The sequence below is a fragment of the Clytia hemisphaerica genome, unplaced genomic scaffold, assembly GCF_902728285.1.
Source record: "Clytia hemisphaerica strain Z4C2 unplaced genomic scaffold, Clytia hemisphaerica genome assembly, whole genome shotgun sequence".
In the NCBI taxonomy this organism is placed as follows: Eukaryota; Metazoa; Cnidaria; class Hydrozoa; order Leptothecata; family Clytiidae; genus Clytia; species Clytia hemisphaerica.
The window spans coordinates 3152865-3171179 of record NW_027103562.1 but is presented as its reverse complement, the minus strand read 5'-3'; the positions used below and the strand labels follow the sequence as shown (position 1 = coordinate 3171179).

The 18315-nt window shown below is 35.5% G+C and overlaps 2 protein-coding genes across 2 annotated transcripts; both read right to left on the bottom strand.

The window, feature by feature from the left end:
- Window positions 1-72: 72 nt before the first annotated feature.
- LOC136800751 (uncharacterized) lies at window positions 73-8329 on the bottom strand. The gene is made up of 11 exons (XM_067057407.1): window positions 8065-8329; window positions 7526-7617; window positions 6502-6603; window positions 6066-6190; window positions 4866-5031; window positions 4311-4414; window positions 3552-3665; window positions 2758-2965; window positions 2295-2460; window positions 1581-1727; window positions 73-1427 (listed from the first exon to the last, which is right to left on the bottom strand). Exons 1-11 carry the CDS (start codon window positions 8144-8146, stop codon window positions 166-168), a joined length of 2568 nt encoding a protein of 855 aa, XP_066913508.1. The 5' UTR covers window positions 8147-8329; the 3' UTR covers window positions 73-165.
- A 2046-nt stretch (window positions 8330-10375) lies between these two features.
- LOC136800750 (uncharacterized) lies at window positions 10376-16533 on the bottom strand. Its single transcript, XM_067057406.1, has 11 exons — window positions 16418-16533; window positions 15938-16070; window positions 15651-15742; window positions 15021-15122; window positions 14629-14753; window positions 14078-14255; window positions 13538-13641; window positions 13303-13416; window positions 12703-13115; window positions 12155-12526; window positions 10376-11945 (listed from the first exon to the last, which is right to left on the bottom strand). Exons 1-11 carry the CDS (start codon window positions 16490-16492, stop codon window positions 10456-10458), a joined length of 3198 nt encoding a protein of 1065 aa, XP_066913507.1. The 5' UTR covers window positions 16493-16533; the 3' UTR covers window positions 10376-10455.
- Between the last annotated feature and the right edge of the window lie 1782 nt (window positions 16534-18315).

The following is an 18315-nucleotide window of genomic DNA, read 5'->3' as shown; positions in this document are numbered from 1 at the left end:
CTTAACACAAAGTTTAAGTTAAATTAGAAATTTAATTACCCAGTCAGGAGTGTATCTTCAAGTTGAATGACCGGCCATTTGTTCGTCAAAAAATAGTTGTTAGCAAAGTCTGAACATTCCTGAGAAAATTACGATAGAGGATAAAGCGGAAGAAAGTTAAGGTTACTAGTCTGATATATAATACGAGGAAGGGCCTGGCTGACAGTCTAGCGAATCGTGTCTTTTATTTGCACTGGAGATTTTAGAGCAACTTGATTTCTTCCCAGGATGCGGGCGTGTTATAAGAATCGATTTTTTGGCGGGCGGACTGTCTGCCTCACTATCTGAAGAAATCCACTGTACTTGGGCGGGAATAGGGCGTTTTAATGTTTGCTTCCCCGCCCTGTTGTTATTGTTCGTTGAAGTTGTAGAAAATGAAGACGGCGATTTGTTATTGAAGTTCGTGGGCATGTTTTTATTGTGTCCCATTGTTTGTGATTTAGAATTCGTATAATTGTTTACTTTCGAAGGATGAGAATCAACGGTTGAGGATGATGCTGTATTGTTATCATTTGAATTCAATGGAGGTGTTTTATTGTAAAATAGAGAGGGCGGAACAGTGGCGTTGTTGTTACCGTTGGGCGGTGATGAACGTTTCAAAGGCGGATGGTTTCCAGATGAGGATATTGGATTTTTCGTCGTGGCAGGTCTAAACCAATCGGAAATTTTATGGTTATTTTTAACGATTGTTTTTAAATCAGAGTTTCGACGCCGTATATGTAAAGGTTGTTTGTCGGTGTTTTTATTGTTTGTCGTCGTCGGTTTCTTTTTCTCGTTGAAGAAATGTGTCAATTTTGTGTCTTTTAGTTTCTTGTTATCATTCTCGTTGATTGTCGGTAAAAGTCGTTTAACAGTCGGGAAGGGAATTTCGTCGCTGAGATATTCGTCTTCGTCACACGATTCGTCGGCGCTGAGAGTCACTTCGCTTTCGTCGTCTCGTACCGTGTCCGTGACCGACAACGACCGAGTTTTCCCGAGTGTCGCTTTGTCTGTAAATATACTATCGGAAAATGAACGAGTTTTGTTACGATCGATACGCACGAGAAGTTTATCGGTGGGCGAAGATTTGACGCTGATCGTGTCGTCCGAAATCGTATCACTGAGCGTCCGTTTACGATGAAAAGAACTCACAAAAGGGGACGAGATGGCAGATAAGATGCGAGCTGCTGTTTTGGAAAGGGTAGGGCTATCTTGACTGTTTGAAGAAGGACTGTCTGTTTGAGTTTTTGATGTTTCAGACGGTCGGTTTCCATTAGCGCAGCGAGAAGGTGAAGGTGTTTTGTTCACATTGTCTTTCGGTAGATGGATGTTACTCAAGGGAGAGGCGCTTTGAGCAGGTAAGGTATTTCCCGTGTGTGAGTGTGTGACTTGTATTGTTGAGGGAACAGCTGAAAATGGAATAAGGAAATGCAACTGAAATACAACTTCAATCAATTCAGAGGTTAATCAACTTTAACGTACCAAACAATTTTGCATAAAGGCATAAAAAAGAAACACAGTATAACAAGTATCAACTCAGAATTTAAATAATAGAAACTTACGTAAAGTAGAGATTGTGGACGTTTGTCCTTCTAACTTCTTCCTTCGCGCGATATTGGCGTTACATACCCTGCGGCGCTGTTTACCGCGTGGCTTGCGCATCTTGGGAGGCCAAGCTCTGGGTGGCGGTGGATTTGTTACGGTGATTCCTAATAAATAAAAGAATGGATGAATTAATGAATGAATGAATTAATGAATGAATGAATTAATGAATGAATGAATTAACGAATGAATGAACGAACGAACGAACGAACGAACGAACGAACGAACGAACGAACGAACAAACGAACGAACGAACGAACGAACGAACGAACGAACGAACGAACGAACGAACGAACGAACGAACGAACGAACGAACGATTGACGGAATGAATGAATGAATGAATGATTGACGGAATGAATGAATGAATGAATGAATGGCGGAATGAATGAATAAATGAATGATTGGCGGAATGAATAAATGAATGATTGACGGAATGAATGAATGAATGAATGATTGACGGAATGAATGAATGATTGACGGAATGAATGAATGAATGAATGAATGATTGACGGAATAAATCAATGAATGCATGAACGAATGAATGAATAAACGAATGGAATAGCTTCCTCGTGGAACACAATCAAAGATCTTAGATCCTTTTGCTTTCACCAAACAAACCCCTACCTTCTTCTCAAAAGTAAATGTAATAAAAGATTTCTCACTTAGTGCTTACCGTAGTTTTGGATGAGTGACCGTGTACTGATTACCCGACGTCGTTGCAACCGGTCAATCAGAAATACGGGAAGTGGATTGATCACGACACGACATTGCTTTGTGACGCCGTGAAGCTCACGTAACACGGACGGCATCCCACACGACAGCAAGATCGGATCTTTTTTCTGATAGAAAATAAAATAAATTGCTGTTTGTGTTCTTACATAATTATTTGAGATACTTTGACCCCTACACACTGTTTGACGTATGGTGGTAAAATTCTGCAAAATAGTTCGATTTTGTGACCAAATTTCAATTTCCCACCACTAATAGTGTTCGCTTTAAAAAATCGCACAATGTGTATAATTTGTATTTGTTTTAATTCCTTCTGATGATAAACCAAAAGAAACGATTGCAATTTTTGAGGCTTCATAGATAGACGTAACCGCAACGCGCTTGTAAAAACAAGGCTTCCAACTCACCTGACGCAATTGTTTCAACAATAACTTGTGTTGTTCCCAGCGCTCTCCATGCCGTTCCGGTGATACAACAGAATTTATTTTGTTGACCCCGACGACGTCGTTACAGTCACGGCACACGAATTCGTATTCAGGTGTGACGTCGGCGCCAAGACATGCCCGGTGAACGCCACTTTGACCGCAGTGGTAACATCGCAAGAGGTCCCAATCACTAAAATGACGTTTAATGGATTTGAAAAAAATTTCTTCTGGGCCAGATTATTCTCAAAAAAAAGGTCAAGACGAAAAACAAAATTTCAACTAGTTCTAAACGAAACACTACCGAGAGACACTATGTTTTTGCCAAAAACAGAGGACAAACTAGGACAACATTCTAGAAATTCTAAAGTACATATTAGGGCAATTTAACCAGAATGCTTAATCTTTCAAGTAGAAAAACTGCAGTATTTTACAAGTAAGGTACGTAAAACCTTTAGTTTATATATTTTCCTAACAATAAGATTATCAAAACTCAAGTTTTTCATTTTTACGTGTTTCAAGACCCGACAGCAAGAAATAGAAGAAACAGAGAATATGCTTGTGGTACTTTCTGTTTAGTAACCCCTTTAACTCGAACCTCTATAACTCGAATGTTTACTTAAGTCGAACAATCTCGTTCCTTCAGTTAAAATGTATCATAAACCTACTCCATAATCCGAAATTTCCCAACTCGAACAAATTTGTGTTCCCCGTGTGGGTACGAGTTAAGGAGACTCCACTGTGATATGACAATAAATGAAAAAAAAAACAGGGCGTACCCTTCGTCTTCGATGTGTGATTTACCGAACGGACAACGGCATTCTGCAGAATCACATTTGTCATAACTTTCCAATAAATCACCGAACGCATTGTTCTTTTCCCATGCAGCGTCACTGTAAGAAAAATAAAATTCGTTTAACACATTGAAATCGAAATTTTCGAGTCTCAGAAAGGTTGGTTCTTTTGATATCGAATCTCAGTTCAGCAAAAATAATATGACGTTAAAGGGACATAAAAGTAGTAAAATGTAAACATTGCGCGAACCACGTGTCCAAAACAAACTTGTAAAACAATTGATCAATCAAAATTAGCCATATTTGGTTTGATTTTTTATTTTGACATGTGACATTTGTTTTGATTTTGTATCCGCTGCATACAGTTTGTTTACAAATTTCGCAAGTACAGTTATGTCCCTTTAAAGTTCTTTACAAGAAAATATTTGTACAGATGAAGGCATCAAAAGATGCCCCTTTTGAAGTCCTTTTAAGTACCTGCAGATAATGCTTTAATTTTCACAAGATTTTTAATTTCGCGTTTTCGCTAATTTTATCCTATTTTCACGAGATCGATTAGCAAAATTAAATCAATACTAAATTTTTAAAATCGGACATTTCGCATAAAATAAAACTGAAAAATTTCCAAATGACGTTTTCGATTCCATTTTCAACTGATTTCGAACAAAGTAAATACAGAAATTTTTGTTTTGTGATTTTTTGCCGAAATTTAATTAAAGTAGAATGAAAAATATATCGTTTTACCGTTGTGGAATGTAAACACCAAATGTGGACATTTCTTTCTGGAAGAGTTCTTGATTATTGCATGTCGGACATCTGAAGAAATATCCAGCATTGTTCGCTTGTGTCTGTAACAAAATGAAAGCTTATTTTACCACACTGGACTCTGTAGATCATTACACCTGACCACCAATCTCGTCCCCGTGTATCCCAGGCTTTATTTACAGTACTGATTGACGCCAGATAAATTATCTGGCGCTATCAGTAAGCATCAAAAAGCTGATAATACGCAAGGAACGAGGTTGTCTGACCACTTGATTTATAAGGGACTTAAACCGAAGGCTGTTTAATGTAAATAGCTTTCCAAAAGTATTGTCTAACTCTCAAGCTACTACAAGTTAAATGCTTTTCCCATTTTTGAAAAAATATTGCGCACTAGAGAGGTTAAAAATGATTAAAAAAAAAGTTACCTGGACGCATTCCTTAAGTAAAGGTTTAAAACCTGGACGCATTCTCTAAGGAAAGGTTTAAAACCTGGACACACTCTCGATAGAAAGATTAAAAATGGCAAAAAGTTACCTGGACGCACTCTCTATGAACGAACATATTTTTGCAACATGGAGTTTTGATGATTTTGTTCACGTGACGTGTTACATCTTCCAAACAAAGCGGACAAAGATGTTCTTGTGTTTTGTCCTTCAGCGCTGATAAATCTTGCTTTGAGCAATGTGCTTTGCAGAACGAACTAGAACGATAAAGAATGGAAACTATTCCAAATTCTCCAAAGCTAAAAAAGTAGGCGCTAGTAAGTCAGTTTTTTTTCAGGCAAAAGCTATTTCATGCTTATTCATTACCATAGATTTATAAAGCCCAAAGGGCTAGATGTTGTGCTTTAAGCTTTTCTAAGCAAACAAAGTAAATATCGCAAAAAATATTGCGAAGCTTCTGATTGGTCAAGCGTGTGACCTAGGTAGAATTTCCTACTTAACTACGGCACACTTTTCAGCTAAAGCACGACATCTAGCCCTTCGGGCTTTATAAATCTATGGCTATTACATGCCCTTGAGAAAAATGATGGGGATTACAAAGTTCATTAGATCCCAAGACTTATCTTAAAAATTGTTTGTTGGATAATGGATAACTCCTGCACCCCAAAAACAGTGAAGTTACGTAACTTTATGAAGTCGTTACAGTGTTGCCTATCATGAATAGAATTCTCATGTATACATGATATGCACCACTGCAATGTCTTCTGTTCCACCCAATAGCTCATTGGTTGGAAGTGACGTAAAAGCAGTCAATACGTCACTTTCAACCAATCAGCTATTGGGTGGAACAGAAGACATTGCAATGGTGCATATCATGAATACTTTCGATCAAAAGAGTGATGTTTTAACTTTAGTGAGAGAAAAAGAGAATATACCCAACGAATATTGCCTCGTTGTTCGAATAAATATGAATCGAAGCCACAGTATATATAAACACTGTCGAACCATTAGGCTCTTCCAGAAAATGTCCGTACATGGGGGTGGAGGATATAGTGTCCGGTGAGTAAACTTGCTCTCTTTGGGGGTAATTTTGCTTTGTTAGAGGGTAACGTTAATTGTCCATGGGGTCAACTGATGCTTGTCAGGGGGGTTAGACTTGCTGTCCGGGGGGTCAAAAGTCACAATGTCCGGGGGATAAATTTCTAAAAAATGTTATATCCTCCACCCTCCATATTCAATTTTTTTCTGGAAGAGCCCATTAATGAAAAGCTATACAATGGTCATTACTTACTCGAAGCAGTCGTGGAAAACAAATTGTAATCCTTGCTTCCATCCACACAAATAATGATATGACGTTCTGCAAGTTTTTAAACTACAACCCACTGACGCTCCTGGTTGCTGGCAAAATTTACATAACTGAAACAGATCAAAGAAGCTACAAATCATCAAATTTAGTTAATTTGACATTTACAGTAAATTTAAGAGAAAAAAACTTTGGAAGCTTTGCTAAATTTGAAAATCTGAGCCAAGTTTCAAAAATAACTTCATGGGGATAAAGGTGTTGCAAACTTTGATGGAAGCTGTTTTTTTTAATGAATCTGTTTACAACATCAGTGAAGTCAGAATTCCATTAGTCAGAACTCATTCCCTATGTCCGGTTTCCCGCGGTTCCCAATTTCGACTTGTTCAATAAATCGAACGAGAAAGAGGGTTTGGGCACGACTTACAATCTTATTAGCCCGTTGTGCTTCTTTAATGATATCTTTATACAAAAAGCCATCAAAACCTTCTGTGTCTTCACCAAGTTGTGGAAGGCCTGAACTGAAAAACTGAAATGGAAAAATAATTGATATAGTTCCTATTTCTGACTTCTTATAAAGAGGACGGTTTGTAAACAATACTGCAAATTTAGCAAAGAAATATTTCTCCAAACACAGGGCCCGCGCCACCGGGGGGGCCGGGGGGGGGCCATGGCCCCCCCACTTTTTTGCAAAGCAAAATAAAAAATTTCTCTTCACCTAATTATTTTTTTCTTTTCTGTGCGAGTGCCAATAAAAACGTTAGAACCTTTCTAAAAGAGGACGGATGGACACTTAAATAAGTCTAATTATACTCTTTTGTTTTAAACAAACAAACTTAACAGTTTTCTTTCAGAAAATCAGAACAAAAAGGAAGCTGTTTTAGCCAAATAAGATAGGTCAAAATCGAAAATTTTCCCGCCCGTCGGCGCAAACCATGGTTGCGCCTCCTTAGTCACTATATTTTGGTTGGCCCCCTCACTTTCAAAATCGTGGCGCGGGCCCTGAAACAACAGTGGTGAAAGCAATAATATTAAGAATTGGAAAATGGATTTTAATATTCTATAGCACATATTTTGGTGAATTGTAATTGACATTGTGAAATTTTTGAGTTCTTATTATAAACTTTGATGAAAAATGAGACCCTAAAAATACTGCAAATCTAACAAAGAAATTTTGCACCTAATACTAGTTTTGCACCTAATAATGAATTTTAAAACCTGATTCATGATAGTCATGACGTAATGTTTTCTACGGAAATACCCCGGTTTCAACCAAATCTAAATTAGACAAAAATTGTATAAAATTTGCCACTACTGGCAAAAACCGGGGTCTTTCCATAGAGGACATTACGTCATGAATATCATAAATATAAGCAGACATTGGAAGGTTAACTCAGGAAAGAAGAGATAAGTTTAAGTAGGGTAGTTTAACAAATTCAAAGCCTTTTTACCAAGCAGAACTGGTGAGCGGCAATCTTGGCTTCAACATCGTTGAAAAACAATCCACATTCTTCGTTCAGTCCTTGGTGACAAAAACAACATTCTGAAAGAAAAAAATAGAAAAATCAATTTCCTTAGTGATGGTCCTTTCAAGAAATAACTGTTAAATGAACTAAATTCCAGCAGATCTAACCAGGTCTAGGTTAGATGCATTTAATTCGCTGGTTAGAACTGCCAGAGAAAGTCATACTGTAATAGATCTTATCGGAGTTTTTGATGCATTGTGGGATTGTTTCGGGGGTATTACAATAGAAATTTCTTAGGAATTCCTCGAGGGAATTCTAATGTAATACCCCCGAAACAATCCCACAATGCATCGCTGTTTTAGAAAAGTCAAAAACTCCGATAAGATCTATTATAATATCAAATTCATATTAAATCAAATTATAATTTTCCTAACTTCACTCCACAATGTACAAAGTTGGTAATTAAGTTCAATCTAAAAATGTAATAAGAAATACAAATGAAATGAAATTAGAAACAATCATACCTGAATCAGCTGTTACCAGTTGTTCGGCTCTTTGTTTTCTTCTGCCTGCATACGCGGGTCTGTTTTTCCGTCGGAATGGCATCTTGGATATTACCTTTTCATATTACGTTTTGATATTACGTTTCCATGTTACGTTTCAAACGTCATCATACAAGGTATTACAATGGATCAAAACTTCTTGTTCTTTGAATTCAAATACTAAGGGTTGGTTCACAAAACAAATGCTTCAGTTTCTTGATGATTTTATTTTTTATTTGTGATTGCTAAAAATAAAAGATTAAATATGAGAAACAAAAATCAAGCTTCAGATGACTTTTGCAGAAACGAAAAAATGTGATGTAAAATTGAAGAAACTGATAAACCTTTCTCAAAACTTTTCTCAAAACTGTTAATCATATGTGATTCAGACAAACAATTTTGTTGAGGTGAAAAGGTGAAAATGACAGACTTGGGTACGAAAGGCTTCGTTTTTTGTGCAATCTTACAAAATATATAGAGTATATAATGCCTATATGATAAAATATGATACTACGCTTGACAAAAGAATATAAAAACTAATCATAAGTTGAAACCCGACACGACAGTCATCCCTAATAAACTTTGGTCAGGAATTTGCCGTACACGAAGAATGACACACAGCGGGCGTCAAGTTTAAAGGATGAAAATGCAGGGATCAACAACGAGGTGGAAAATTCTAAGGGGGGGGGGGTTATTGGTTGAGAAGGCAAAATCAGGGCGGAGTATAAACCAGAAAAATATTTAGGAGTTAAGTTTGAAAAAATGACAGCCCTGTAAAATTTCTTTCTGCCAGAGTCGAATGGGGGAAAGGTCAATTACGATATTGATTAGATTAACTAACTCAGGGGGAGGGGCAATATCTAAAGTTGATTTTCAAAGCAAGTCATACAAAAAAGTATAATCAAAATATCAAAGGAAATAAAAATTCTAAAAAACTTAAGAAAACTGTTAACAAATGAATGACAAACTATAAACAAACAACCTATATGAAAGAATATAACTGATGATGAATGAGCTAAACTAAAATTCTAAAAAATAATATTGGTACTTTGCTAAGAAATGTTGCACGAAGTTCGAATAAGAGGTCCATATAATTAACTTATAATATACACGTTTTTTTTTTATTAGAACACCTAAAATTTGGCTGAGCCTGGATGTGCTTATTTTTTTTAGCAATTTTCAGCTAAAATGTTCTCAAATGCGTTCTTAATTTTTCAGACTACTCTAAATCGACAATATGATACAAAATAAAGAGCACTTAAATTTGGCAAAATTTGGACAATATTTGACTCTCGACTTTTGAAGATCCACCCCTAAATTCGGTTAAAACTGCTTAAAAAGAGGAAAAAATTGTAGTTTCTTGTCATTTTTTTCCAAACTGAGGCTGGGCATGTTCTTAAGATGTTCTTAATTTTTCGACGAGTTTCAGCCTATATGTTCTTATAAACTAGGTTCTAATAAAAAAAAAACGTGTAAGATATAATTCAAAGCGCAAGATAACGATACAATCTGCCACTGGGAGACTAGGAATTAGGAATTTGACCCTTTTCAGAACTCGTGCTAAAACCAAAATGTCGTTTTTTACATCTTTAAAAACTGTATCAAAAAAAAAATATATATATATGCAACATAATGTCTTTCATGACGAGTCTATTTACACTATAAGTATTTTGCTGTAACAAAATAAAAACAGATCGAAATACCAAATTTTCTTGACAGGGTATTTCTACTTCTTTTTGACCGATGTGTTAATACACCTCTCAACCCTTAACGCTTTTGGAGGAGAATGGTAACGAAAGTATGATGGGAAATTCTTTTCGATGACTGTATCGTAAAAACAAGTGTATTGAAATTTTTTAGTAAAGCTATTCGAATGCTTTATAGTTCTCACCCCATCAGAGGAACTCAGGGAGATGCCTCTCGTACGGAATAAAACTTTGTGCCGAAATTTGCCTTGTTATGGAAGCAGCTTAAAATGAGGTGCACCGGGAAAAAACCTTTCAAGTCCTCTTAAAAGCCAACCGCATCGTTGAGGGTTAATAGGTGCATTTAATATAAAGTGTTGTTTCTAGAGCAGACATTCAAACTGAACGATGAAAAATATTGGTAGCATATTAACTGTTTTCATATAGAGCCCGAAGCAATTGCGTCGACAACACTAAACCATGAGAAACAAACAATGGATTGATTTCATATAAATATTCAACCCTATTGAAACTATCCGACAATATATCAAGTCCATTCAACGATGAATACAGATGAAGATTCAATGGATTCCATAAATTTCAATCCATGGACAAGATCATTTGCACCGACGGTTGAAGCAATACCTCCAGATCTTCCTTCAATGAAATTGTTTGAAACCACATCAAATCAACCTGATTCAACGGCAATAACCAATTCGTCATCGTTCTCGAAAGCCTCCTCCAATAATGCCATCGCAATGTCATTGGATCGAGTATCTGATCCACATCCAACCTTCGCATCCCTGTAAGAATATGGTCTAAATAATTGCGAGCAATCTTGATAGGGTGTCCATATCTTAGTGTATTTCTCATCATCTGGGTTCTTACCGATAAGCTGTTTGATATCTAAACAAGGGACTGGAATGTACTTCCTTTCATCTGGTCTGTAAAGTTGTTTTCTAGATGTCATCAGGTTTTCTTTATTGATGAAGCCACCAAATTTGGAATCTGCAAAATCAGTTTTCATAGGTGTCAGAAAGTTCCGTTGTTTTGAGCATGGTCCGGTGGTCCGAGCAGACGGAGAGGCTATCTTGCATTCTTTACAAAACACAGGTTTTAACTCACTATCAAAACCCAAGAAACAGCAATCCGGAGTCAAAGGTGACTCTGTCATGATTTGTTTCGACCTGATACTACTAGCTCGGGTTACCCTTGGTGTAAATGCATTCTTGGTTACTGAGGCGTAGGGAACATTTTGGGTAATTGAAGTTTTAGTTTTACTATCAGCAACCAGCTTCGATTCGGATAATTCTGAGAGCGTAGATATTGATTTGGTTGATGTCAGCTTAGCCTGCTTAGTTGACGTTTTAGGTGTAACACAAAAATTACATTTATCACAGTATATTGGCTTTAAATCCATGTCAAAGCCTAAGAAACATCGACCAGGAGTCTGGGGCGAGTTTAAGAAATCATCCAATGAAACCTTCATATTTGGTGACCAGACCACTTTGAAAGGTGATTGCGGTTTCAATCTCATTGTTGGAACAGCACCAGATCTGATAGTGGTATGGATAGTTGGGATAGCCCTGGGTGACAAATATTGCTGTTGGATCGATTTTATTGTAGTGTTGGTGTTTTTTGAGAGAGTGGAAGAAGGTCTTGTTTCTATATTTTGGTTTTCCCTATTTCTGGGAGATAATATTTCTGATTTAATGGACTTTAAAACATGCTTTGATTCTTCAGCAATAGACGTTTTTGATTTTTTGGGTTGTTTGGCATCTTTTGTGCTTGTTGGTGCTATTTTTGAAATAGGTGGTATCAATTTAATTTTTTCTTGAAATGATTCATTGACTTTTTCATCAGATACGATGGCATCTTTACTTTTTAACGTTCTCATCATCTGAGAGTCAAATTTTCCAGTAATTGTGGAGACGTCAGATTCTACTTTGCTTTCTCTTGGGCGAAAATAATTCGCTGTTTCTTGGTGTTTAACGGCTACAGATTTCAATCGTTCAGCAAGTTTGATATTAGACGTAATTTCTTCAACTTCTGGAAAAACAAGTTTGGATTGTTCTACTTGAAGCTCGTTGCAATCTGTCCCACAATTGCCATTTCTCCTTTCCTGTAAGTGAGATACTACAGCTCTCCAATCGCCGACATCAATCTTTCTTGACAACTCTAAAAGTATGAGAATTTAAAGAAAACTTTACACTAAAAAGAATATGGACGACCATGCATTAACTTCATTTCCATACTGCACTAATGGCTCGAAATAAAAATTTCAAGTGAGTTTAGTAAAAAAAATTATTGAATTGAAGGAAAAACTTGCATGAAGGCACTAACTACTTTACTAACTAGTTTGGCTGGCTTTCTTTTGGTATTCATACCGGTTTGTTTCAAAGATTCCACAATATTCTCCCTGTCTTGGGTATCAGCTGTACTGCCTTTGGGTGACTCGTTATCCAATTCCTCTTTTTCAAGATTTTTGTTCACAAATTGATTGTTATTTGGATCAATGACGCTGTGACAATCATCATCTTCGTTTGATATTACTTTATGAGTTCTATTTTCATTGTTTGTTTTTAAAGTTGTCGAGTTGATCTCGCTCAAGTCAGATTGGGATTCAAGCCACATGTTCTCTCCTCTTGAGCCTCGATCACGAAACATGTAATTTGTGTTGACGCCAAGTTTTTTGGGCTGAACTTGAATGAGGGATTTAAGAGGGCTTTTCCGTGGAGATTTTCTTACTGGAGCAAGTACTGGAAGTAAAGAATAAGACTTTCAATAAAAATTTTCAAAATTCCTCTTGTGTTTGTTTAGAATAGTCATAAATTCACTGAAAACACAAAATGATTAGGTAGGAGATTCATATGCAACCTATGCAACCAGTCTGTCTAGTGAAAGTGCTTTGCTTTAAAATATTTCACAACCTTACCAGATTTGGTCGTCACCAGATGTGTCTTGTTCTCATTTGGTGTTTGAAGAAACTTCAATGCTGTGGATAACTTCATTTTTCTGCTTTTAATATTTATGTCCAATCTCCTCAGCCTTACTTTGCAATCATTCACAATGTTAAATTTTTTACGCAAAATTTCTTTACTAAAGACCTCAGATGCTAATAACACAGGGTCGTTTCTCGATTTCAGGAGATTCAACCTTCTTTTATGTTCTTTTAAACGTTCGGTATAACTTTGTTGTTGGACAGTCTCTATATTTTCTTTGTTCAGTTTGGCAACTTTGTTACATGTGGCACATACGTAGCCAATACCTGGTATATAACAACGACCAAGACATTTAACATGAACTGCACTTTGGCCACATAGGTAACAGCGTAGTAAATGCCACTTTCTAAATAAAGAGTTAAAATTACAGAAGGTTTAAGAAATCTTTAAGGTAGAGTCTAAAGGCAACTTAAAAATGGATAATCTTAATAATTTAAGACTTTTAGACTGGTTTTTTACACATAGCATCTACAAGCAAAATTTTTAAATTAATGGGGAAGGACAGAAGCAGCAACACATTATGAAATACAAACCCTGCTTGAGTGGAATATTTTCGTCCTCTGGTACATGAGCAATTGTTGAAATCACATTTATCGTATTCTTGTAATAAGTCGTTGTAAGCATTCGATTCTTCCCAAGCAGCATCTCTAAGAAGACAGAATAGTTGTTCAACCTTTGAAAATAGAAATTAGATGAAGCCTGAGTTTTGATAAAAATCATTGAGAGTAATTACATTGTTAAAAATATTTTAAATGAATGAAGTACTACCTTGATGGGATATAGATTCCATATTTTGCCATCTCATCCCCAAACTCATCTTTATTATTACAGCAAGGGCATCGAAAGAAGTAACCTGCCACTGAGGCTTGTCTCTAAATAAGTTTATAAAAATAGCAGGTTAGAGTTAGAGTTTCAGAAAAAAAGATCTAATACACTTATAAGGAAAATCTCATTACTTTTGCGGAAGTCAAACTATAAAGGAACACTTTCGAATATTCCAGTGTCTATCTTATGATTTTGACATTGGGGGATTATAAGAACTCGTACTTCTGGCTATAAGGGAGTTTTAGAAGAATAGTTCCAGATTGGCTTTTAAGACAGACTTTAAAAAGTCAAATCATTCAAGTCAAAAAGGGATACTGCAAAATAAAGGCATTTACGACAATGATCTTCAAAATAGGAATTCTAACTAAAGGTTTATCAGCATAATTGTTTTGTTTAATGTTGGAATAAAATCTAGTAACTAAAGGTCAATGCAATCCAAGAAGATTTCTTCAAGATATTTCTTCAGAGATTTCTTTTTCTCACCTGCACACATTCTTTGTGGACAAAGACATTATTACAGCAAGGTGTTTTCAATACTGTTTCACTGGATACTAGTGGTACAGAGGAAAAATTCTCTAAACAAATTGGACAAAATTGGTGTTTTGGCTTGGTTCTCACTAGCGATAAATCTTGATGTGATCGGTGAACATGACAATATGTGCTAAAAGGAGATAAAGTATTGTGAGAAACTTTCTAAAACATGTTGCTATGAAGTAAAAAAGGAAGAAAAACTTAAGCTTATTCAGAATTTCAGAATCACTTCTTCTTCCATGCTTTTATGCCAAAAGAAATACATCCAATATCCATAAAATTACTCTTCAAAATCTTTTGAAGATTTTTGTGTCCATGTCTTTAAGGGGATTTCAGTCTTCAATAATCTGTATTGCTTCTTCATGTATGAATAAGGTTTCAAACCAAGTTTGCAGTTGAAATTTCTTATCAAATAGAGAGTACTTTTCTTCTCGATTATGGTAAAGAAACTAAGAAGATTGAAAAATTTACACTTCGATGCCAATATGACTTGAAAAGCTTACTCAAAAGATCCACAAAATTGGAACTGTAATCCTTCCTTATATCCACAATTAAAATGATAAATTGATCGGCAATGTTGAACACAACAACCAAGGTTGGCTCCATTCCGTCCACAAAATTTACAAATCTGAAAATTCACAAAGAAAGAATAGAATGAGATTAGGATACAATCTGATATAACGTATACAGGTTTATAAGAAGGTACGTTCCACAAGTATCACAGCTCAATAGTCCTGAACAGCAAAATTTTTTTAATGTTTAATAGAAGGATTCAGATTAAAAATTACTTTATGAATATACTTTTTGTTGAAAGTTTAAGTCCTATTTTTCTGGTTAACACCTTCAAAGCTTTTTAAAACAACAAAGCATTAGAATAGCAACAAAGATTTCTTACTAGTTTCGAAACTCTCTGTACTTCTTTGAGGATGTCAGCAACAAGGAAACCTTCAAATCCCTCATTGTCCTCTCCGGCTTGTGGAAGACCAGCCGAAAAAAGCTAGTAAACAAAAAAACAAAATCTTTAAATCTTATAGCTAGGATAAAGCTTCAGTACATCCAAATAAGATTTGAATCACTCTGAGAAAAAGGGTATGAACAATTTGATCAAATTACGGTATTTTCTCTTTTGTTACGAGTGATTAATCGTTAATTGCACGACAAAACATACCATTCCGAGGTAATCGTCAGTAAATAATCATTAGTAAATCATAGTTTTTTTAGAAAAAGGGAAAATTTTTGACATTCGAAACTTATGTACACAAAGCGAATTGTAACGTAAAATTTCTTTGTTCTTTTTTATATTGAAGAAAAAAAATGTCTTTGTTTTTTATTATATAGTAAAAAAAAGTCTCTGACACAGGACTTGGGAGAGAAAAGAATAAGGGGACAAAAGTGTCCCCCGCCGAAGAGTGAAAAAAGTGGTAATAGTGCAATTAACGATTAATCACACTCCTCTAAACCAATCAGATTCGAGTAATTTTGCACGGCTGACGATTAATTTGGAAAATCATGAAATACAACATACCAAGCAAAATTGATGTGCAGCAATATTAGAATTTTGATCTTGAAAAAAAGTTCCTTTTTCTTTGTCAGGTCCCATCAAACAGAAACAGCATTCTAGAAGGGAAAATGAAAAAGTTGCATACAAAAGAATATTAAAGAATATGTCCCCATTTCATTGAGCGGAACAAGTTTGAGATAGAGGAGAATTCACTTCAGTAAAATATATACTGGCATTTAAAATCTTAAAAATGAAATAATCTTGTGATCTTTAAAAACACCGTTCTCAAGATTTGGTTACTTTTAACTTACTTTCAGTGGTAATTATGAGAGGTTCGATCTTTGACTTCTTTGCTCGCCTTGAGCTACTGCAGGTGATGCGCTTCCTCTTTCTTCCACGTTTTTTCATATTCTGATCTTCTAAAGCTTTTGTTTTCAAATCAAGCTTTGTGCAAAAAGAAAGTTTATAGTTATAGTGAAGAAGTGATCTGTAATTTGGTCAAAGTTCTTCATTTCCTACAAGCTTAACTTGATACGGACAAGCTTTTGTATTGATAAATTCTAAAGTAGGGTTCCTTTCTATGATTCCTTCCTACCCTTTCAATCATTTATATCCAAAAAATATGTTTTTGTAGGTAAAAACCAGTTCACTACATTAAATCATAGAAAAGTAAGAAAAACGCATCTGTTGGTTAATGAATATTTAGATTATCTTAGTTAGTTTGAAAAAATATATATACTAGAAGTATAGATATTCAATTGCAGCAATAGAGAAGATAAAACGAAAAATACCTTTGGACAATGAGTCACCGGCTGAATTGATTCCATTTTGGGGTTCAATCTTTTGTTTATTGTACTCCCTGTCATTTTATTTACATTCTAATTTTATTGCTAAAAAATTCAATGAAGAAAATCTTGAAAATGAAAGGAACAAAATCATTGTGCATATCATTGACTACAGTTTAGTTTTAGAGGACAGTGATGGAAATATTTCGTGGGAATTAGTAGAACTGATTTGCTTTATAATCAAGAATTTCATGATGTATACAGTTCCAGATGTCAATTATTATTATTGAAATGAAATTTCTCCAAGTTTCTCTGATTGTAATTCAAGATACTAAATTGTACTTTAACTGATGATTGCACTCTTTAAGGCTGCATATTGGCAAAAATAATTTTGTAAAAGTTTTTTGCTAATTGTTGATCAATAGGAATAGAAACACTACTAGCAATGTTTCTGTGTAAATTTAATTCCAGGTAATAAATGATAAGGTTAAGCCTGACAATGTTTCTTGAAAAGAAAAAGCTTTCATCGAGCAACAAAGATGAAATGTCCCTCGTCAATTGACTAGCTGCAGATTAAATTGCTAGTGTTATGAAATGACAATTCCCTATATACCTTCTACCACCCTACCTTAATTTTTATATTAAAAATTGGGATACAAATTTTTTATTTGAATTTACAGGTAGACCAAAAAGCAGAGAAGGTAATTAGTAAAAAGTGCCCTCCGTCGTTTTGCATAAGGTTCTCATTCCCACACTAAGATTCATTTGGCCCTTTCATAGAATGCAGCCCCCTGGCTCTTAGGGGGGGGGGCTAGAACCTAAAGTTCCGGTTGGGGGCTCTTTTTCCCTAAGATCAGGGGGGGGGGGCTACTTACTCAGGGGGGGCTATTTGTTTAGGTCTGTTGACTGGGGGCTAACCTAACAACTTTTTCCAAGAACTAAGAAATTTTTCTTTGTACATTTTGGTATTTTGTTTGTGTAAGAATGAAGTCGTACTATTGACGTTTGTTGATTAGAATTTCAAAAAAAGACATATACATTTGGTATCTCTTTCTCTTGTGTGGAAATGCAAAATGAAGACCTTGCATTGTTTGAAATTTTTTCCATTCTAACATTTTTGTTTTTTTTTGTATTGTGGTGTGTGCGTGCGGGTCACTGACCTTTATATACCCTGGACCAAGCTTCTCAATCCCAGCCAAGCAAAATCTTTGATCGGAGTTTTTTGAAAATTGGTACCCTAATGGCGGCACTACTCGATAGCTGTGTAAATGCATCGAGTGCGCTAGGTCTACTTTTCCTCAAATTCTATTGATGATGTAGCAGCGTTAGACTTTAATTTTTAACACTGCAATGGCCTCCTCGGGTTTCCTCGGGTACCAATTCCAAAAAAACTACAAACAAAGATGGCAGATATTGCTTGGTCCAGCGTTATATAAAGGTCAGTGGTGCGGGTGTGTGATATGTGATAAAGTTTGTTTATTGAAATGAATGACAAATAAAGAACGCAGCTATTTTCATGTGGTGTTTACAATTTTTTTAAATTAGAATTGTCTTCTACTCACTTTTTTCAAAATAACAGTTTACTTTTCTTATAAAATTTTATTTTTTATAGAAGGAAAATTTTCCTCTAGCTATACAAGGCCAATAAATTTATTGTGAACTTCATATTCTATGGAAAATTTTCGGTATTATACTTCTCTTCTGTGTTATAGATGAACAATAAAGAAACTCAGAAAAGTAATAAGCCAAAGTGTGGATCCGTGAAGGGTTTCGATGGCATTCGTGGAGATTTGACAGTTCAGATTTTTAAGCATAAATTAAAATTTTTTTTTGTATTTTGGTAGGGGGGCTGTCTATTTCGAATTTTGGTGGGGGCAAAATCTCAGGGGGGGCTGAACCTTCAG